Raw genomic sequence first — 24718 nt, 5'->3', positions numbered from 1 at the left:
TAGGGTTATACAAGGTGGTCCTGATCTAATTATGCCGATCCAGATCATCTGGATGACTTTGATTTATGCGGGAACAATTCCAGTTCAGCGTGAAGATGAATGTCATCAGTTCGCACACTTCTCGATGGTCCAGGATTTTTCGGGTGATTTTCTATGTAATAAACTTAAGTTATAGCGTAATGAAAATTGCATAATTAGATCTGGACCACCCTATATACTGTATATATACAGTAATCCCTCCTCGATCGCGGGGGTTGTGTTCCAGACCCCCCCGCGATAGGTGAAAATCCGCCAAGTAGAAACCATATGTTTGTATGGTTATTTTTATATATTTTAAGCCCTTATAAACTCTCCCAACCTGTTAACATTATTAGAGCTCCCTAGACATGAAATAACAACCTTTAGTCAAACGTTTAAACTGTGCTTCATTACAAGACAGAGATGACAGTTCTTTCTCACAATTAAAAGAATGCAAACATATCTTATCTTCAAATGAGCGCCGTCATAAAGGAGCGCCGTCAGGAGCAGAGAATGTCAGAGAGAGCGCTCGCTAAGAAAAGCAAACAATCAAAAAATCAATACGTGCTTTTAAGTATACAGAAGCACCGCAATAATGCGGCATTTTGTAGAGGAGCGTCCGTATCTTCTAAGCAAACAACCTCTGTGCAAACAGCCCCTCTTCTCACACCCCCTACGTCAGGCAGAGAGAATGAGAGAGGTAGAGAGAAGCAAACAATCAAGCACCGCGCAGGAAGCATATCTTATATCATTGAGTTTTAGTTAATATGTAATACATGCTCTGATTGGGTAGCTTCTAAGCCATCTGCCAATAGCATCCCTTGTATGAAATCAACTGGGCAAACAAACTGAGGAAGCATGTACCATAAATTAAAAGACCCATTGTCCGCAGAAAGCAGCGAACCAGCGAAAAATCCGTGATATATATTTAGATGTGCTTACATTTAAAATCTGCGATAGAGTGAAGCCGCGAAAGTCAAAGCGCGATATAGCGAGGGATTACTATATATATATATATATATATATATATATATATATATATATCTTGTGGACACTAGAGGGTACTGTTGCTCCTCCAACCCAACCGACAGACATGCAGAACACAGGATAAAAGCACTAGGAATTAATTTATTTCTTTTTCTTCCTTCTGCAGTGCTTTCTAGCCACAACATCCAAAAATAAACAGGCAAACAAATAATCAGCCACAATAATTCTCTTTCTTTTCTTTTTCCTCCTCCACACCACACAGAAAACGTTGTCCACCTCCTCCCGACTCAGGCTCCCTGGCTGGGTCCACAGCGGTCCTTTATATGTTGTTCAACCTGGAAGTGCTTCTGATTTTCCATCCACATGACCTGCCACCACTTCCAGGTCAGGTGAGAACCTTGTCTCCCATCATTCCTTCCACAGCATCGGCTGCAATACCGAACTCCATTTCCCATGGAGCCCTGCGGGGATTTTGGGGCACCACTACACTGCAGGGAAACCTGCCATCTTGGGGGAGGCAGTGCCTTAAAGAAGCAAATTTAGTGCGTCCGGCCATTCCGTTACAACATATATATATTTATACACACACAGACACATTTACTGAGCAAATTATTAGGAACACTGTATTAATAGTGGGTAAGGCCTCCTTGTGATCTCAAAACAGCCTCAATTCTTTGTTGCATGGATTCCACAAGATTTGGAGAGTCTGGTCCATGTTGATATGATTGCCTCATGCAATTTCTACAAATTTGTCATCTGCACATTCATGATGAATCTCATTGTTTTTCCACAACCTAGAGATATTCTGTTTTAATAATAATTAATTTGTATCATTTTCCCTTCACCAAAATGAACATTGTCTGAAAATATAAACTGACTGATAGAAATACAACTTACCACTGTAGAAGCGGATCATGCAGCTAAAATCAGAATTGGCAGCTTCTTTTTGTATGCACGCTGGTTCCTCATAGCCTATGGCAGACAGGTAATCATAAAATATTTGTAGTGGGCGCTCAGAATTATCTAACTTCCTAAAATGAACACAAAATAGGTAAATGTTAATACTTCTATTCAAGCATAAAAACTGCTAGAAATGCAAACATACTATAAATAAAACTGATAATGCACTAGTAGTTTACAATTCTGTTCCAGAAGCATTTTATCCTTGGTATTCTTTTCACGAAGCCAATAATATACTGCTTTCCTACACATTTTATTTTATTTACTAGGTGGCACTGTGGCAGAGTAGTTAATGTAGCTTTCTAACAAATTCTGCACCTTGCTTTCTTATCCCACATCTAGTCATTGTGTGTTTTGAGACTCCATATTCTTTCCAAGTTACAGGGTCATAATGCATGGATTTTCATTCTCAATCCATAGACTGTCTTTTCAGACCAGGCTACTCAAAACGTGCTATGTGGGAAACTAATAGCATGTCTAATACCTTTTCCTGTCTTGAACCCAATATTCTCAGTACATGCTTCATCCTCAGTAACCCTATGCTGAATTAATAGTATTTGAAAATGCTGTTATTTTATTTACTTGTTCACATACAACATCTTTGTACCCTTGTACAACATAAATGCCCTGAACTGATTTGTTTTTTTTTACATCTGTAATAATGACAAGTACTGTTTTAAGTATTTGTTATTATGGTTTAAATATCTAAATGCCTTAATTATTTTCAGACATTTAGACAATTAAAATTTTATAGAATCTCTTTCATTAGTTTCTAAACTGGTAACATAAATCTAAACAAATACAGGGCTATTTAAAATGAAAGAGCAGATTTCAAAAATTTTTTTCAAACAAACTTTCTAAGACTGAAACACATTCTGCACATCACTGCATTGAAGAAAGTTCAAAGTTTAAAAGCCTGCCTAAAAGTACCAGTGAATGCCACCGAGCGCTGTTTCTTGTTTATATTATAGTAGCATTTCCACTTGGAGGTCCGGCGTTACCTGAACGACACCATTCCAGGACAATGGATTGGAAGAAGTGGACAATAAGATCTTGCTCATCATCTATGGCCTCCCAGGTCTCCAGACCTTACCCCCTGCGATTTGTATCTATGAGGGTATATTAAAGAAAGAGTGTTTGTTCCACCTATGCCCGCTAGTCTTCAAAATTTGTGACATCGAATTGAGGAAGCTTTGAATTCAGTAACTAGGGACCAGTTAACTAATGTGTGGCAAGAAATGGTCTACTGTTTTAATGTTTGTTGCGCTACACATGGTGATCATGTTTAGTGCATGCAACCTCAAGGACTGTAGGATCAAACTTTGAACTTTCCTCTATCCAGTGAGGTGCAGAATGTGTTTCTGTTTTATACAGTTAGTTTGAAATACATTTCTGAAATCTGCTCTTTCATTTTGAATAGCCCTGTATGTTGTGAAAATGCTATTAAACAGCATGTCATTGCAAAAACATTGAAAGCAGTTCAAGGTGTATTTGTAGCTCACAGGATATGTACAATTTAGCTATAAACTAAATTTATGGCAAAGATTTGCCTCTGGCAAGTTTATGTCATCTTTATCTCAACACAAGTGACCATCTTATAATAATTCAGGACAATAGTACATGGTTTTGCATACTGAATTATTCTACACAAAATCAAAAGCACACCGTTGTTAAATAAGGGAAAAAACAAAGAGAAATGATGGCTCTTGTCAAGCTATATAATATCCTGCTTTCAGTTTCCTTTTAAATGAATACTTCTCTCATTTCACATTTTCATTCTTGTACTAATGTGTCACAGTAAAAATAACTGTAGTAAAAGGCATATATTCATCAAACGTATTCCAATTATATAGGGTGGTCCAGATCTAATTATGCAATTTTCAATACGCTATAACTTATTAAGTTTATTACATAGAAAATCACCCGAAAAATCCCGGACCATCGAGAAGTGTGCGAACTGACAACATGAAGAATCGTCTTTGCACCGAACTGGAATCGTCCCCGCATAAATCAAAGTCATCCAGACGATCTGGATCTGCATAATCAGATCTGGACCACCCTGTATAAAGGTAGTAAGTGAAAAAAAATTCTAATTCCATTAAGGAAACATTGGTTTAGAAAAAAAAAATAAGCATGATCAGGGAATAAAATTATTTTTTGTGCCTGACATTGATGCCATGCAAGGCCACACATTTGGGTTGTCATATAAAGGAGATAACCTAGCAATGACAGATGTTCAGGATGCTAGTGCTACAACTACTTCATACCAAGAATGATTCAAAGATTCATTTCAACAAATTTGGCATCTTTGAGTTTGACAGAAGCTGAACAGTTTGTCTTTGGTAAAATGGTTGTACATTATAGGAAGTTTATCATTGGGAGCCCAAGAAAAAATTGCGGCAGAAGTGGCAAATTGAGTAACAGAACATCAAAATACTTAAATTACTCTCCAGAAATTGGACCATAAACAGAATACTAACAAATGCAAGACTGCACCAACATTGCCTATCACATTTGCAACCAGTGGTTCACAATGAACAACTCCAGTCGTAAAAACATTTGGCTAGAAAACCCTAAAGTGCCCTGAACGAAAGTAAACCAAACTACAGCAAAAATTCTTGTTTCTCCATAAAGGCTGATTTCACATAGAGGTACTTCAGGCAAAAGTAAAGGTCAGACTTCAATTTCATTGTTAAATTACCCATCGCTAGAAGAAGAATAGTGATAGTGTGGAGTAGGGATGTCACAATACCAGAATTTTTGTATTCTATACCAGCATCAGTGAAATTGCACAATACTTGATACCTTCCGGTACCACAGCAAAAACAGAAATCCCATTCAATGAGTTTTAATTAAAGTACATCCATTTAGTAAAGTGAATAGTATTGTGCCTTTTTCTGTAATAAAATATAAAATATATAAATATTAACAGTAACAACAGCTTTAAATTACTGGTGAATCCATTAAGTGGTTACCCAACCATCATTTAAGTACTGGCAAGGATTGAATTTTAATGTGTGGCAGAAATGGAGCTCCCCAGCCCAAGTGTAACAACAAATGGGGCTTATAGTCTTAGGGGGATTTCAGAAGAGGGTTTTTAAAGAATGATATAATATGTACTACCTGATTTATCCTAGGAAGTGCAGATTTTATATTTATTATCTGATATCTTCTGTCCTGTAACCGAAAACTCCTGCTTAAAAATCCATACTAAATATAAAATTTGAAACAAGGAATTGTTAAATTAGCAAATTTCAAGATAACTCCAGAATTCCAATTAAACCAAGTCTTTAAAGCTTTTTTTTGTAACAACATGCTTTTAAAGTGTTGTTCATCAGTGAAACAATTTGTTAGGTTTGTAACATTTGCATCATTAAGCTGGTTAAAAAATACATCTAAAGAGTAATATTAACACATTACTCAAATTAATCCAAATTTCAAATGTCAGAAACTCAAGGTGCTTTAATTTTCCAAATCTGCCCCTCCTTTTTTACATTTGTCCCAACTTTAAAGCTTCCTGTGTGAAATCAAACTTGTCAGTATTTCATTAATTTTTTATTTCAGACCTCCTGTTGAAAGTCTTTGTTTTGATGTTTTTAAGGTTTCTTGAATGAGTGATTACAGTTTGCTGTTGCCTATGCCTGTGTACAAATCCAGAATATGAAAATTATTTGGGCTGTCATTACCTGTACTCAATAAATGTATAGTTATGAGACAGCATTACATTCTACAATGTACTATTCAAATATATTACATATGCTTTCGCTTACAGGTTACACCAGAACTTATTAAACTTTTTTCTTGCAACCAAGTATTGCCCTTCTTAGTGATTCTGAAACTCATTCCATGACGATCATCAGATCTTTCACCTTTGGAGAATCTCCACCTATCGACCAAGTGGGAGAGTGAGTTTGTCCTTGGAGAATCCTTAGCGACTGACATAGAATCACCACTGATCGTCATTGCAATGTCATAACTGACAGTTATACTTGTGTATGATTTGCCTTCAAAGGACAAATGAATGACGGAAATTCAGTGTTTACAGATTCGTGTTTATCAATGAAGTATTCAGTTTTGATTGTTATACTACTAACTGTGTGTTTCAGCGATCAGGCATCTCTGTCAGCACAGTACATGTTATTCTAATAGGGAGATGTGCCTTGTCCTTTAAAGCATTGAAGCACTAAATTATATTTTTTTTGGTGTTAACAAATGGAGCAACTCATGTCATTGCTGGTGCACACAAGTCAACTAGTCACTTTTTTTAATCTGATGTCAATATTTCCTTGCTACAACTGTTGTTTGTGTTGCCAGTCCTCCCACATCCCATACTCTTAAATGCATAACTGTTAATGGAAGTGAGTCGCACCCTAGCATGACCCTGAAATGTATACGCCGGTTAGAAAATGGACAGATGCTTATACTGATGGATCTGTAGAAGTGCTCGTTACAATTAGAAAATGAATGAGTAGCCTCTGTTCATTTATTAAGGCTGTGTAAGACACTTTTTAAAAATAATTCATCTTGATATAAATGCACAACAATACAAGCTAAACAATTACACCTCATTTGATCAGTAATATTACTTTGCTCCCAAAGCACACACAAATCAGCTTCTGAACTAATTCCAAAATAAGATAAAAAATGGAAATAACACTAGCCTGTTTCTGTGTTCTGCTTTTTTTTTTTTAAATAACCAATATGATTCTGGCATTCACGCACTGAAATTCTTTAGCATTTCCAGACATGACATCTACTCTTTTTCTTTTTAACATGTGTTGATGAAGTGCTGTATCATCACCACAGTGAGCCATTTTCATACATAGTTCTTACTCTGTTTTTATAATGCATTATTGTGCCTTCCAGAGTAGTTTGTCAACTTGAAGTCATGTATGAGTGCAGTACCGAATTTTCTCAGTACAACCGATACTGTAAAAAGGCTGGTACTGAAATATCCATTCTTGTGACATCCCTAGTGTAGAGTGAAATACATAGCCTCTCCTGGCATTTTATAATGAAGCATGGGACCCGGTCAGATAACCAAAGCCTAAAAATGTACTAAATACATCCATTTTTTTCAAAACAAGTAAGTCATTGAGTATTAATCCTCATCTTGAGGTTACACACACATTGTAAAACACCTAATACCAGTTTCATATGGCAAACCTAGCCAATAATGGCTGCCATTTCTAAAGAATACCCATGTGCCTTTAGCGAATATATATTTCTGATAGTCTGAGTTGCTTGAATAGAAACCAGTAACTCGTGACAGGTAAATCTTTAACTTTAACAACTTTCTCCTTCTAGAACTAATTAAAAAAAAAAATTCACAAGAGCTCCTTCCATTAATTCTACCACTGCTACTGACACACAGTCATATAGCAACTTCAGCCAGTGTGTAACAAAAACACCACCCTTTCAAAGGAGAGGAGGAGGTGTGAGCACAAACGAGGTGTGGAGAGAATCAATGCCATTCTAAAATAAGCAAGCAATAGACATTTAGAAGTTAAGAAACGTTTAATCGATTCAACAAGCTAAAGCACCACTAATCTTACCAAAGCATTTAAAACACAGCTCTGAATGAAGAAAGTTTTGTTGGCCAATTCTTTAGGTCACAATTAGTAAAGGGAAATATAATTCAGTTTGTGTCCCCTTAATGGGAGGGAGGAAAAGAAAACCAAGCTAACAGACTTATGTTTTGTGCTCTGTGTTTATCCTCTGTTAGTTCATACCTGTATACGAGATGTGGCAGAAAAGTAATGAGACTGGCAACACTGCAAGCGATCTGGCAACGCTGCGCTGTTGTCCTTGATAGAGCACATGTATCAGTACCCTCCCATAGCTCAGTGCGAGTTTCAACTCCTTCCGTTAACTACGTGATTTTTGTGACTGCTATTAGTGAAGTTGTGTTTTGGTTGTGCGTCACGCAAAATGGAACAGCGGAATTTGGAGCAACGTTGTGCCATTAAATTTTGTGTTAAGCTTGGAGAATTTTTATAAAGACGTCCTTGAAAGGCTCAGAAAAAGGGTCATTCGCGTGAGACCAGACATTGCAGACAAATGGATGCTCCATCATGACAACGCCCCATGTCACACTGCCCTCTCCATAACAGAATTTTTAACCTCAAAAGGCATTCCTGTGGTTCCACAGCTCCCTTATTCACCTGACCTCAGTCCGTGTCCTCAAAGGACGTCATTTCTGGACTTTAGAAAACATCCAAAAGAGTGTAACGGACATGCTGAAGACCATACCGGTTGAAGACTTCCAGCGCTGCTACCAACAGTGGGACTCCGACTCTATTGATTCACTAACACAATGTCTGACTTGTATCTCAGAATGGATGAATAGTAACTTTCTCAAGTTAAATAAAGAGAAAACTGAAATCTTAGTGATTGGCAATAATGGATACAATGAGGCTATTAGAAATAAACTGGATACATTAGGATTAAAAGTCAAGACGGAGGTAAAAGCTTAGGGTAATTGTTGACTGTAATCTGAATTTTAAATCGCATATTAATCAGATCATTAGGACAGAATTTTTTCACTTAAGAAACATAAGTAAAGTTAGACCTCTTATATCATTGAAAGATGCTGAGAAATTAGTTCACGCGTTTGTTTTCAGTCGACTAGATTACTGTAACGCACTCCTCTCAGGACTACCCAAAAAAGACATAAATCGTTTGCAACGAGTGCAGAATGAAGCTGCTAGAATCCTAACTAGAAAAAGAAAATCCGAGCACATCTCTCCAGTTTTAATGTCACTACACTGGTTACCTGTGTCATTCAGGATTGACTTTAAAATTCTGCTTATGGTTTATAAAGCCTTAAATAATCTCGCCCCATCTTATATATCGGAATGTCTGACACCTTATATTCCAAATCGTAACCTTAGATCCTCAAATGAGTGTCTGCTTAGAATTCCAAAAGCTAAACTTAAAAGAAGTGGTGAGGCGGCCTTCTGCTGCTATGCACCTAAAATCTGGAATAGCCTGCCAATAGGAATTCGCCAGGCTGATACAGTAGAGCACTTTAAAACACTGCTGAAAACACATTATTTAACATGGCCTTTCTATAACTTCAATTTAACTTAATTCTGATACTCTATATGTTCAATTTCCTCATAATAACTATTCATGGTGGCTCTAAAATCCGTACTGACCGCTACTCTCTTTTCTATTTCTTTTTCCGGTCTCTTTGTGGTGGTGGCCTGCGCCACCTCCACCTACTCAAAGCTTCATGATGCTCCAACAATGATGGATGGATTAAAAGGCAGAAGTCTACGTGACCATCTTCATCAAGCCCTTCCGTGAGAACCCTAAATCCAAAGAGGACTGTTTCATTTATGTTAGGTTGAATGCCCAGAGGGGACTGGGCGGTATCATGGTCTGGAATCCCTACAGATTTTTTTTTTTTTTCTGTCCCCCCTGGCCATTGAACCTTACTTTTATTCGATGTTAATTAATGTTGATATATTTTGTTTTCTTATTGTGTCTTTTATTTTTCTATTCTTTATTATGTAAAGCACCTTGAGCTACTGTTTGTATGAAAATGTGCTATATAAATAAATGTTGTTGTTGTTGTTGTTGTAATATCAGGTGCCAGGTCAAGTGGTCTGGAATTGTACAGGCAATCTTTAAGAGATCCAATGTCACCACTGCCTCCATATCTCTAATCCTTGTGCATGGAAAAAGAAGACATTTAACCAGAGAGTCCTGCCAGATTTGGCTCTAGACACTGTACCACCATCTGTTAAAAATACCATATCACACAAAACTGATGTAACTCTTTATCGAAAGATAAAGAAATATATAATTTGAATGTCTCTTCTACTCTAAATCAAAATGAAAAACATTTATATTTCTGATTTGCCAATTGATATGCCAATTATAGGAAATTTTAAATTCCGTGACATAATTTATGTCACATTTTTAACAGATTCAAAAGATATGTTTTTTTTAAATTACAGTCAGAAAATAATTTATTCTGTCATAAACCAAGCAATACTACTGTCAGCTATTTTTAAATAAGTAAACCTTGTCCTCCTTTTCTTTTTAAGTTGGCTTACACATGAGCAAGCCTTTGTATTTCTTGAGATTCAAGGCTCTTTTCATTAGATGAGTTTCTAGCCAGTTCTTTTCACACTTGATTGAGCCTTCACTTCATTCTGCTTGTAAATCTTGTTAGCAGACCGAGTGCTGAGATCAGAGTAAGAGATTTAGAATGCAAAACTAATGTATTGCAGTCACAAGTACTTTGAAAATACATGAGCTTACTGTAGTATAATGCATAAAAATAATCCAGTGTACCTTTATCAATCATTCACTTTTTCAAACTGTATTTTTTGCATCTCAAGGCTTGTATAATGCCTGAACATATCTTTACAGCACTGAGCATAAAGAAGAAACCAATCTTGGAAGCATTTTTAGTCCATCAGAGAACACTTTGTGCTATGTGTGTATTCATTATATTCATAATGGGCAAAAGATAAAAAAGGCAGATTAGGTTGCCTCTAAATAATAGGCTTCCATGCTGGACTGAATTGTACATTAATTGTGCTTTAGTTCACAAACAACTAACAGGATGCGTACTAAACATCATGTGCCCTTAGATTTTTCTCCTGTTCTGTATGTATGTAGCAAATGTATGTTCTAGGAATCTATGACAAAAGTAAGATTGTTCAGTGATTGCTTGTTCTGGAAAGTCTCCTGCAGCTAATTAGAGCATCTTTTGTTCCTGCCTTTTAATCTGTCATAAAAGAATGTCTTACTAAAGTTCCAGAAGATTTGGCTGATCAATCAAGTTCAGCAGTCCTACTTTTTTGTATCATCCCATGTACATCTGCATGTATGTCCCATGTCTCAACTGAAAATAAATCTTACTTCTAGCAGTAAACACATTGTATAACAGCGTTTTACTCAATGGAATTAGCAGGCCATCTTACCTGCTGTGGGGTTTTCCATGATTAAAATGCAACAATAATTTAGAATGAGAAACTGGAGAGCAGTAGCATTTTAAAATGATCAATTTGGAAACATTCTTGGCTAACTTGATACTAAAACATTCTCTTTCCCCTCAAAGTTTTTTGAACCAGTTGTTTGGAAGACTCATATCAATTTGCTTACAGAGCAAAAAGAACTACAGAGGATGCCATCTCTCTTGCTCTGCACATAGCCCAGATTCATCTTGACAAAGACGGCACATACACAAGGGTGCTATTTATAGACTATAGCTCTGCTTTCAATACTTTTGTCCTCTGCCAGCTCATCCATAAACTGCACTAGTTGGGTCTTTGCATACTATACTATGTAAATGAATCCTCAGCTTCCTGCCACAGAGACATTAGGTGGTATGGCTGGGCCTTCATCTCTCCTCCACCATATCCCTGAGGACGGGTACACCGCAAGGCTGTCCCTCAACACACAGAAGACTCATCACTGATTTTAGAAGGTTACATGATGAGAATTATGCCCTAATCTTCATCAATGTGGATAGGGTGGAGTGTGTGTCAAGCTTTAGGTTCCTGGGGTATAGATATCTAGGGACCTTTCTTGGACAGCTAACACCATGGCACAGCTGAAGAAGGCACAGCAATGGCTATTTTTCTTAGGAATGCTGAAAAAAGCCGGCCTCCCTCGACAGGTGCTGCTGACCTACTATCGCTGCACCACTGAGAGTATTTTAACTCATTGTATCTGTGTGTGGTACCATAGCTGCACAGTAACCGATCAGTAGGCTCTACAGCGGGTTGTGTTAAGAGCACAGAGGAATATTAGGATACGGCTTCCGGCCCTAGAGGACACTCATAACACATGCTGCCTCAGGAAAGCCACCAGCATCTGCATGGATTCCACTTCTCCCATCTGGCAAACACTTATGAGCCTTTCCTGTATGGAACTCAAGGCTCAGAAACAGTTTCATCCCAAAAACGACATACATACTCAATCAGTCCATCAAGTGCTCCTGGTAGAACAGTTTGTATGTAAAATTAGAATTATCTTATAATAAACTTGCATTACAACTGTAATATTGCACAACCTGAGCCACTGTATGAACCATTTGCACTATCTGCACTCTATGTACATGTATATTGTACTTATGCTTTCATATTGTATATTTTTTCATTGTTTTTATCGTATTACTTCATATTAAAATTAGTTCATGGAGGAGTTGCACACTGAATCTCATTGTATCATAAAATGACAATTTAATGTAATTCAGTTCCAGCATTACTGCTTCTTGAAGGGTTTCCCAAGGTGAACAATAATCACTGTGTTCAGACCTGCAAGAGATGATATGATGGAAGGCACACTTGACACCAACATGCGCAATGATCGGCAGAAAAAAAATCTAATTCTTACCCAGAATACAATGGTATGAGGACATGCTTTTTTTGCACAGCATGGTCATTTGGCATGAAGGCATGAAGCTCCTCATTCATTTAAAGGGTTTGCTATAAAAATTGCATCATGATGGAAACATGATGGCACCAGTGAACCAGTATTCTGTGTGCCAGTGCAAGTTTACACATAATACTTGCATGTTATGATTTTTTCCTAAAGGTTTGTGCCGTGGTAGCTTAGGAAGTCCTCAGAGTACTGCATGCAGTCTCCAATGAATACACAATTGTTACTTTTTTCAGTCAATTGTTTCACATGTATTGATACTGTATATAAATTTTGTTGTTGTAAAAAAACAATACAGATTCAATACAAAAATAAAATTACCAGCAAGCACTTGCACGCAGCATAATCCTTCCTCAAGACAAAAGAACAAACTATACCATAATTCCACAGACACAATTTATAGGGAAATTCTATAAGGATCTCAAATGTTAATACACAGATTCCCAAAAGAGGTCTTTAATGTCATGGTACCTTCCAGAAAGCCCTTTACATGCAGAATCTTCAAATTCTCATTTTAAATAATCTTTTAAGCATACATTTTTGTCTGTTGATAGACATCTGGTTTAATTAAGTTTTAACGTACTAAGTTCAGCGCTTTCTTGGCCAGGAGTACTTAAACTTAACCTTGGAGACCAAAAGTGATTTAAGACTTTCATTGCAACCAAACCTGGAAGGTACATTAATACATCGCAGAGAAATCCCATGCAGACAGACCTCCACACTCAACAGGCCAGTCCATAAACACTAAATAAAATAACTTACACACATATATGATATCTAGGAGTTAACCAGAGAAAACACATACAGAAGTGGCAAGCAAGCAAAGGCAGTGACAAGGATCAGCCTTAATTTGATAGTTTCTATTTTTAATTGAATTATTTTCTAAATTAAAGTGTGCCATTTTATAGCTTTTTCTTTTGGTCAAAAGAATAATGATTGTTGTTTAGCCTGGTTGTTTAATACTGATCTACAATTTTTAATAAAATGCAATTTATACAGTAGGTAAATTGAAATGATCAAGCACTGTTGTAACAGCTTCTTAATCTGCTCAGCAGATATTTTATGGTAATTATTATTTAGATAGAATGAGAGTCGTATCAACAAGCTGTCATAAACTTGAATCATTTTGTCCAGTTTCATGTAGAAAAGCTAACTACAAAATTTAAGTGTTGGGGTTCTGTACCATCAGCTTCACTAGAAAAATAAGGTAAAGTTAAGAAAAGCTCCCATCCTCTGAATAAAACATAAAAGATTACTAAAAAGGAATGATTACTCTCAGGTCTCCAAGCTGGGACTTGTAGCAAAGAGTCTTCTGTCATTGATGTTGGAAAGTTTCAAGCAAAAACAATAAACTTCAACTTTTAGTTGTAACAATATTTTCAAGAACATTTATTTGAGTTTAATCTTGATTATATGCAACCAACAACTATTTCTAAGAACACTTTTGTATGTTTTGCGATTAGTGTTAGATACAGAGCAGGCTAAGATGACACATATTTATGTCTTGTAAAGACGGTCTCCTGGTTAATTCAGGCCTTACTAAACACATACCTTTTTCAATTTTTTATATAAATAATCTTAAATATTCTTAGGGATGTTATCAAAGATAAGGGTGCACTGATACCTGTTAAAACTTGTCCATTTTGGAATTGCAAGTGATTATTAAAATACGTGAGGAAATCAGAGTGTCTAAAAACAAATAATGAAAACATCAGGATAACAAGCACACTGTACGCTAAAAGCACTGCACATAGCAAATTAACCACTGTTCAAGAGCTGCAATTGGACAGTACTGCCTACATCTGCCACTCTATTATGAGCATGTGAAGTATAATTTTATTTTGTTTTTAATTCAATATGATGTTGGCTACATTGAATAACTGACATGTTACTATAAGAAATGTAAAAATAAAAACTTTTAAAAAGCTGCACAAGTTAAACAGCTACCTAAAAAAAGTCTAAATCTTTTTTAATTTCATAACCACCACAATAATTGCTTACACCCAAGTACAAAAAACCTCTTAACATTGCAGAATCTTAACTTCAGTTTAGCACCCAGCCAGGTGCTAGAGACCTGGTAGCCTTCTGTGTATTCAGCTGCATTACTTGAAAAGAAAAAAAAAAACATTCAGATGATGTCAGTTGGTTTAATAGTAACTGTGGGCAGCCAGATCTAATGTACACATATGACGAACACAGAGAAAAGTAAACTAGATGAGTCACAGATTTAATAAAAATCTTAATAAAAAATCAAATTCAGTTTCTACTTGGTGAAACAGGCCTACAGCATAAAATCTGTACCTTTTAGAAAGCATGTAAAGGAAGAAGTAGTATATACTCATTTATTCCAGAAGTGCATTACAGTTGATCAAACTGATTAAAGTGACTGAAGCTTATATCTTACCTCACAAAATCCCCGTGCATTTGCAGGTACAATCCTTCAATATCACTTTGTGCACAAAGTTCTGCTACAGTGCTATCAGTAGTACACAGCACAAGTCGCAAGTCAGACTGTGAAGTGTTTGAGGAGGAGGAGGAAGTGGAAGAAGATGGAACGGTGACTGTTTGTTGTGGTTCTCCACTTCGATATACATATAAGCATCCTCGATGTCGGTCCTCCTTTAGCCAATCACGTTCCCGTGAGCCAAACCGGCTCTTCCGCGTCACACAGGACCGGCTTCCATTCCGTTTCATATTGCGCTACAAAGAAAAGGTAAACAATGAAAATATTATCACCTAATAACACTTAGACAGTGTACAGTAGGTTTGCTACACCAATTACTTAAATAATTTCATGAAGTAAAAATAGTACATGGCACTATTGCTGCCTGCTCATTCACACTTGATACACCAAGGGGGATCAACCACCCACATCCACTGCTTGTGTGTTGTCAGTAAACTTAATATGGTAAAACTGGATCACAAGACAGTAAAGGTTGAGAAATACTGTATTACACGACAGAGTTATGCCAGACCAACATAAAATTACTAATTAAACTAATATACATATTTCAGAGGTTGGAGAAAAATAAAAAAAAAACACAGACACAGAGGAACCACTATATCACAATACCACATAGAAGGTGACACTGTGTAGCTAGGTTAGGTTAGGAGCACACACTGATACAGTGCATTGCGCACCCAGCATGTAGCTAGCTGTAAGGAAATTACTTACTTTGCTGCTCTGGCCAGAATGTTTTCCTTAATGACTATTTTTGTGCTGAGCCATAAAATTTCAGCTCTTAAGTAAACCCACATTCAAGCAACAGCAGTCCTGCATTCCCATTATATTCTTTTGATTCAGCTTCATATTATATTATTAGCTACATCACATAATATCCTACATGTACTCATGATACATAGTCATGGTCACTGGACAGTCTGAAAGCATGACTTGGTTGTACAGTATATGGTGGTTTTGGAGATTTTATTTTTTTTTTTTACTTCAGTTACATCCAAAATTAACTTTTTTATATATTTAAGTTTCTCTCCGTCTATGAGGGTTTTCCGCTAGGTGCTTCTGTTTTCCACCCACATCTCCAGAAGCATGTTGGTTAGGGTTAACTGGTGATATTCCAAACTGGTCTATGTGGGTGTGTATAAACAGGTCCTTTAATGGACTGGTGCCCTGACCTGGGCAGTTTCCTGCCTTGCGCCCAACACACCAAGATAGGTGTTAGCCCACATGTCCCTTAATTAGATTTATGCAGATTTGAGAATGAGCTGTCATGCAATCTACTGTATACGAAGAATGGATACCTTGGCTGGCAAAAATGCTATGATTATTTCCCAATGAGCCAAATTTAAGCAATTAAACTAAAGAGATACAATTTACTATGCAGTATTTGCATATATATATAAGAATGTCAATGTGTCCATTTTCTAGACTTGCAGTCCTTATGAAGATTGAAGGGAGTTAAATAAATACACCTCCACACTCAAATTAATTACATTAATCTGATAATATATCATTAGACTATGAGAGAAAGAGTTGTCACACGTGTGCACATGGGAGGCAGCTAAAGGGTTTGAGTAAGGGCAGTTCCGAATCATACCGGGATGTGGCAGAGTGCACTGACTCTTTTTCTCCCTTTCCTGTAGACCATTCATGGGAGATTCAGCCTGGCCCATATCCTTCAATAAGGGCGCGTAAATAAAGGCGAGCTTCAAAAGGGCGACCTCAATTGGGCGCAGCGAATAAAGGCGCGCGTAAATAAAGGCGAGCTTCAAAAGGGCGACCTCAATTGGGCGCAGTGAATAAAGGCAAACGCAACAAAATTATTACAGAAAATTTATTTGATAATGTCAATGATTGAACGTATAAAAAGGCGAAAGCAAGAATATTAAAACATCCAATTTTGGTATGACAGCGAGACGAACTTTTTCCAATCCTATATTCAGTGCATTTCCAGATGTGTTTCCCATTGATAGTTTTCTCCTTTCTGAATGTGTAGCCTTCGACTACGAGTAGATCTGCACCTTTGTTGCTTTTCACATATTCCAGAGCCACTTGAACTAAATTATCTACGAACGCCTTTATTCGCCACGCTCAATTGAGGTAGCCCTTTTGAAGCTCGCTTTTTTGTGCATGCCCTTATTGAATAGAGCCCACCTGGCCCTCTTGACGTCACTTCCGGGACTGAGCCTATGAAATGAGACCTTGCCGGCACTGGCTCCTGTGATGTCACGTCCGGGCTCGAACCAATGACAGAGTATCAAACAATCACTTTATCAAAATTCCAAGAAAAACATTTCAATTTAATGCTCAAAAATCTTTTTCTCAAAATTGATTACAGATTTTTTTCAACTACTTCTAAAGTAGCTATAGCTATAAAAAATAAAGTTTATTAAGAGTTAAATATAAAAACTTTATTACTACAATGTAAACATGGTACAAGTTTCAAAAGGACAGTCATTATTTACATCCAACATTCATCGTATTCATTAATATAATAGGTGAAACTAAAAACACTGCCTCACAATACTGAAATGGGCTAAACTAATCATGTTTTGGGATTTAACTTCAAAAAAGTACAGTTTAAAGAAAAGGCCTATGTACTCATTTTAATACAAATGTCCAAATTAATAGCAAGTTAGTTTAGGACCGGTATTGGTTAACTTAAAAATACTCAACAGCACACAAGAAAAAGTAAATAACAGTTATAACAATTCTTTAAGATGAAGCAGAAGCCAAAGCAGAAGATGAAACTAATTCACAATTCTATTTCCAAGCGAGTGCTGCATTTCACATTTAAGCAGCAATAAAAAAATGTAAAGCAGTTGAACGAAATTTGGGGTATAGTTAATAAAAGGAGATAAAAAAATAAAAAGACAAGTTTGAAATTCCAAATGAATTTTTGTATACACATATACTGTAATGTGCGCTTCAGAGTACAACTGTAAGTCTCAAATTCTACAAATAACATGGAGATATCTAGTTTCATACTCCACTACCATGGTGAAAACAATCCCACTGTTCCAGCATTTGCAAGAACTATTGGAGAATTCCCATATTTATTTAAACAAATCTAGATATTTTTAATCAGTTTTATATATTTCTTTGTTAGGTAATTATTCTAATCAAGTCCCATTCCAACTTCCCGGGTAAATTTTACTGATGCCGTTTATGTTTAATCAAATTTTTGGTCATGTAGAAGCCCCATCTTGAAGAGCTGTTATGTTTCAGCAAGGTGTCCTAATCTGGCTTATGTTTAAATATCTCTTTTATGTCATTTTTGTTCATGTTCTTCCCTTTGAACATTGTTCTTGTTTATATTGTTATTTATGTTTATTATTTGTATAATTATGTAATTCTTGTCGGTTTTGATTGTTATTCAGTTTCTATGTATGGGAAGGTGTTCTGCATCATTCCTTACGTTTTGTCAGTGGTTCCCCAAGAGATGTGGCATTCTGTCTATCACCATCGAGGAACTGCTCCCTGTCCTATAATGCATTAGTTCTTAAACATTTTAATCTGCAGACCCAAATTACAAAATTGGTGCCATACTGGGTCCCAAGAAAAGGATTATTATTATAATGGTAGCAGTGTCATAAAGATACAAACAGAATGGTATATAACAAAAAAGCAAACGTTTCCTTTCAGGCATATTTCATAAATGATTACTTAGTACTTACTGGATGTTGCAAACCCTGATGTACAGTATCTCCACTGTAATTGAGTGAAATGGTAGTTGGTTTTTGGAGCTGACCACTATAAGATGTTGTTACCATTTCAGCCATGTGACTGATGTCTTTAGGTGTTTCGGCCTTTTAGCACAGGACACCTTCAAGTATCTATTATGGTAACATTCTAACTGGTCACTCAATTGCACAAAAAGAGGCTTTTCTCTTCACCCACAGACAGTGACTGCTCTTTTCACTGGAATTGGCAAGTGCTTTAATCACTTTCCTCTGGGCATGCCCTCCGACACCTGCTTCCTTCAGGAGCCTTATGGTAAAAACGGCTACAAAGCCCCTGCAACCCACTTCAACTGGGCACACATTTACATTCCAGTCTCCCTCCTCTGCTTCAGATGGTAAGCTGGCATAGCACAAACTCTTCAATTTATATGCCTCTTCCACAGTATCGTCCCAAAGAATTTTTGGACATCATACTGTATGTGGCTCTGATAGTGAAGAGCAACATATTTTCTTCCACGCACTACAGCTCATAATTTTTATCCTCTACTGACCATCCCACCTCATTTAGTTGCATTGCTTTGCATGAGCAGTAGCTTTGACACACCTAGCTGGTGCTTCTTGGTGGCTCCCTTCTCCAGCACCAGGTGCCAGTGTTCCATTGGAGTTGCCTTTATCCAGGTCGGTCTCTTTGCTCTCAGATGAAAGCTTCCACTGCCTTGCTGGGCATGGCTCACAACTTCTCTATGATGGAGGACAGATTTTGCATCCTCTACTGCTGCTGGAGACCATATCTTCCCTGTTGCTAGGGCTGGAGAAATGCCTCTTACAAGTAAGTCCTGAGAATCTGTGAGTGTCATTTCCAATCTTGCTTTTGCACTTTTACATTCCTCCACTAAGCTAGTGATTGGCAATGAGAGGGTCCATTCATATACAGCCCTACGCTGCTGGGACATCTCGGAAACCTAAGCCACGTCCTCACCTGAGATTTCACAAGTTTCTTCAGCTGGTTAGCATAAGATGAACTGACTTCATAGATACTAAATTCCTAGGTGAACTGGGGCAGTAGGCCAAATTGAAAGCATCAAAGTTTCAGCTTCCCTGGAAGAAAGGTGTTGTTGATTTCTTTGAGGCAACTGACTATATCCAGCTTGAGTTATTGCACCTGCTTGGTGTCTTTAAGTTCCATGTTGTACCATCGTTTGAGGCCTCTGACTGACTTCTCCAGTACAGCTGGTATTGGTTCATCATTGATGGAGAACCTTTCATTGGACAGCTGACCTTTGTTTATGGGAATACTACTGAAAATTACCAAAAATAACATGGAAAACAAATATTTTTTTTTTCTGTTATTAAAAAAATTAATCAGCTCATCTATTTTCCAAACCCACTTATTCAGAGCAGGGTTGGGGGCAGCTGGAACCTATCGTAGCAAGCAACATGCACAGGGCAGTGACAACACTTAAATGGGGCGCCAATCTTTCACATGGAGAACACACACACAGGCCACTTTAGCCTTCTTGGCATTAATCTCGAATGTGACTCTGGCTCAGAATTCTATGCAGAAACACAGTTATTCCAGAGTCATACTCGGGGCGATGTGTAAAGGTATGCTTTATATTGTTAAGCACAAAAAAATCTTGGGACAGTATACTGCTGCCACCTAGTGAATGAAATATGCTGCAAAACATCAAAAATATTTATGCTTTCTGCCAGTTTATGGTAACTCATCAATATTTATGAGAGTCATGGAGCCTTCCACCAAAAACACAATGGCAAGCAGGAAATACAGTCTTTGAATCAAAATGAAATTGAAACATTGAGCAAATCAAGCTATAGTGACGATAATGTGAAATGATCATCAGACGACATGGACAGTGAAACTGAAACCTATTTAGCACATTTCTACCTGCACGTTTCAGTGATGTTCATGTTTGATACTGAAAATGCTTTATTTCCACAATACTGATTTAAGGGTAACCCCAGTCAAAAGATGCCTGTTGATCATGATTATCTGGATTATTGTGGTGGAGAAAACAGTTGTTGAAATGAACCACTATGCTGAGCAAAATGAGAAAATGGTGGGTGTTTTTCAGTCTACTGATAGTGCAAGATATAGTGTGTCAACCAATACAGAGATGGTACTGGTCCACAAACAAGGTGTTGAGATGCATATTTTCAACAAGTTATGTCATTTTTCACTCATTATGAAATACCTGCATTACAATAATAACAATGCCTATGATAAAGCCAATCACGCAGCACTGAATCTGTACAAACTGTTGGATGTGCATCAGTTGAACATCAAAAATACGCAGAATGTGTATGTTTCTGATCGTGACATAATATCGATGAAAGTTTCATGCTTTACATGGAAAAGTTCCCATGGATACAGGACATTGCATTCAGACAGGCATGATTCAGGATCAAGTTCTACTTATTGTGCGAAGCAAGGTCTGGATACATCTAGAACTCAATACTTTACACTGGTAGGAGACCAAGTAGGTTGGCAAGTATAGCCAATATGGTGACATCATCAGTGCTATCACTATCAGACCTTTTGCTTAACCAAGGTTACTGTATAACGAATGAAAATTTCTATACCTCACCTGAACTGTCTGAGACTTTCAATTAAACCTGATGCACTGTACAACCAAACCGTCAAGGTATGCCTGGTGACTCCAGTTGCGTGAACACGCCAAGATGCAAGCATGGTGCAGTAGCTGCTGGCAAAAAGGCAAAATAATCTCTATCAAGTTGAAAGATGTCTACCTACTAAGCAATGTTCAAAGTACAGTAACTGTCAATGCCCATGTCTGGGAAAATGTGGAAGTCACTAAGCCTTACGGTGCAGTAGGTTACAATGACACAATGGACAGTCCCAACCGTGCAAGTCATGTACAAGCAACAAAAAATATATTACAAAAAAATCCTTTAACATCTGCTTAAAATTCCTATGAGTGTTTAAAAAAATATCATATGAAGCACGTATGCTATATCTCCTATGGAGATAATGTTAAAGTTTTGGTTACACATAATAACATCTTTCCTGTTGAAAAAAATTAAACAACATTGGATTGTTTTTTCGGGGGTAAATATAATGCTAAGGGGATTAGCAACCCCAATTTGCCTAACTTGCATGTCTTTGGAGTGTGGGAAGAAACCAGAGGTCTGCAGGAACGCAAATACACATGGGGAGAGCATGCAAACTCCACACAGGGTACCAGGAGCTTTACCCTAAAACAATTATCACCATTCAAAACAGAAATCGATTTCTGAGGTATATTACTGCCAGTGGAAATGCTTAGTTTAAGCTTTAGTAAAGTTGAGAGAAAGAAATTCTTGGGGTCCAGTGTAAGGATATAAGGAATTTTTGAAGGATAGCATGAAAGGTCACTTAACTTAAATATGTGAACATGGTGCCAGATAAGGAATTGAATTAGCTCCAAAATTAATTAATTATTTGATGCAGTCTATTTACCTTGTCTTAAGTAACATTTGTTTTTTAAGTTTTTCAAATGATCTCCACCATTAACAATGCTTTGTTCAAAACAATTTTGTAAATAGTTTAATATACCCTAGTTCCCAGTTTCTGTTTAAAAATCCAATAAACTGTGAGAAAATAAAACCTAAATTATTCTTTAAAATGCATGCATTATTTGTATTTTCTGCAGTGGTAAGAAATGTTTAACTATGATGACTGAGATTGTGCTGAATGTCTACAACTTGTCTCAACCTTTTGATATTTTCAGGTGTTCTTATAGTACTTAATAGTCTAACAAACACATAACATTAGGTGGAAATTAATCAAACCACTTTAAAAATAGTGGGATGAGAAAGACTTCTTCATCATTCAGTCACATTAAACATAATACAAAATCTTCTAATACAGAATGAGATTCCATGTATGCTGTAACAGAGAGCATGCGATGAGAAATTGACCAGCTGTTCATGGTCACTGAACTCCACTTGGAGTACAACACTGCCATGGCACTATATAGTCCCAACGTATTCACTCGCCCTTCATAACACTCTGAAAATTGTCACATTCTTGTCCCGGTCCTTGTTATTTTTATTTTGATATCTGAATGTAGTGCCCCAATCCTTTCATCTCACAAGCTTGTCTGTGCCATTACCTCCTCACTCCCCTGTTCTTATACAGTGCCCTCCATAATGTTTAGTACAAAAACACATTTTTCCTTGATTGATCCGTCTGTTCCACAGACTTCAAGCAGCCATTACATGCAAGGTATATGCAACAAAATATGACTGCTTTAATATACCTACCATTGTTATGTCCCAAACATTATGGTGTCTTGAAATGGGGGGGGTTGGGTTCAATGGACGATTCAGCCCCACAGAGCCCCTGCTCTACATGATGTGTTAACGGGATTGCTTCACATCCTGCTGCAATAAGAAGTAAACTATATAGCAGGTGGTGTATCACTCAACACTGAATTTCTGCTTGCATGAACTTGGTTAATTTTATTACACGATCATATGGCAACCCATCACAAACATGTGTGACCTAATTTTGGGTCACGATCTATAGTTTAAGAAACACTGCTATAAAGGACATTGGGAAATGTAGTCCCTTGGGGTACACTGTATGTGGATGGTGTTGAAATTGGAAATCCTTAATCATACTTTCATGTTTAGCAGCAACTGCCTAACTGTGAATGTTTCTCTGCAGGCTGAGCCTATTTTGCATTATTTACTGCATGTATTATTGCACTGTTGACAATCCTATGTAATTACAAATTCAGAGAATAAGTCACTTCTCTTAAAACAAAAAAAAACAACTGTACATACTTAAAACAGAGATTTCTGGTACAAATATACAAACAGAATTTATTGTATCTTGTATATACGATTTCAGTTATTAGAAGCAATACATAAACATGAATTTCCTGCTCGGCTTGTTGCCCAGTTGCTTCTGTGGCTACCCAGCTTCCCTCCATCGTTTCAAGGAAAGGATTGTGACTGGAAGTTTTGTTTCAAATCAAATGGCCAATGACAGCTGCTGTCATAACTTGAAATAGGAGCTGTCATTGGTCTAATAATTTGAAACTGTATGCTTTCAAATTGCTGGTAACAATTCTAATTAACGCACTTGCTGCATTGATTGGTAAATGTGAAACCTTTGGAATTTATGAGAAAAAAAGAAAGACACTTGGGAGGCATCCCTAAGCATGGAGTCCGATGGAATATCCTGTCCACTCCATGCATTTGCTACTCCACTACCTTTAACTAAAACTACAGAGGGATGCATTATTAACATGCAACAGCTTCCTCTTATTTTTCTAGTATTATTAATAATTCACGACTTCAACTCAGGCAGCAATGTAAATAACTTGGTGGGCAAGTTCAATAATATGTTGAAGGCTGCAGGCTGACATACCAGTCCCAGAAAAACATATTAAAAAAAGGAGTACCAGAAATCTGAGTGTAAATGGATAATGTGAAATTCATTTAATTATTTACTATGCAGCAATTCAATTAAGTTTGATATTTCCAAACTTATAAATTACAGTGAAGGAAATGCAAGACTGTTATTCTCTACTGCTAAGTGTCAATGGTTAACTAAGTATGAAACTTATGCATCATTTTTTCAGGAATAATGTATTATATAAGCTGTAATATAACTTAGACTTCAAGACCAGAGTTAGCTAAATAAATGTGCTTGAAATGTATAGAATAATTACTCAACTAAAATAGTCCACTTGCATCCTTTATGCTGTTCCTATCTGCTTTTTCAATGAAAACTTGGAATCAACAGTGCACTCAGTATTAATGAACAACTAAAGGTTAAGTTTGGATTTTTTCAAGTTGAAGTTATCTTTTTCACAATCATGGTGCACATTAATTTGTCGTGGGAAATTGTGCACAAAAATGAAGCATTTTTATATAAGCATTAAAAGTATAGTGCCTACATATATAGTTAAAATGGATTCCAAATGGTATGAGTAAAAACACAAAACAAAAGTCTTAAAACCTTACAAATACATGCACTGTGAGAGGAAAAGAAAAAAAATTAGATTTTAGAAAACATACCTTAAGAAAATATAAGCTATATTTCTCACAACAAAAGGATAGTGGAAATAATATATTTTATCCTATATTCTTGACACTATTTTTCCTGAGATAAGCAGGTGCCCTAATCTCTTTTCAGTTCAAAAGGCGATTGTTGTTGGTTGACTTTTCATGTAAA

The 24718-nt window shown here is 36.8% G+C and overlaps 1 protein-coding gene across 2 annotated transcripts in view; it reads right to left on the bottom strand.

Moving 5' to 3' along the window:
• The window catches only part of phlpp2 (PH domain and leucine rich repeat protein phosphatase 2), a 201850-nt gene that overhangs the window by 115676 nt on the left and 61456 nt on the right, over positions 1 to 24718 (bottom strand). For both annotated transcript variants that reach the window (XM_039763316.1, XM_039763317.1), the window contains exons 2-3: positions 14774 to 15069; positions 1903 to 2036 (exon numbers count right to left, since the gene is read on the bottom strand). In XM_039763316.1, the coding sequence (XP_039619250.1) occupies positions 1903 to 2036; positions 14774 to 15069 (430 nt within the window). The remainder of the gene's footprint in view (positions 1 to 1902; positions 2037 to 14773; positions 15070 to 24718) is intronic.

Source organism: Polypterus senegalus, chromosome 9, assembly GCF_016835505.1.
Source record: "Polypterus senegalus isolate Bchr_013 chromosome 9, ASM1683550v1, whole genome shotgun sequence".
Classification (NCBI taxonomy): Eukaryota; Metazoa; Chordata; class Cladistia; order Polypteriformes; family Polypteridae; genus Polypterus; species Polypterus senegalus.
This window is presented reverse-complemented; position numbering and strand designations above follow the sequence as displayed.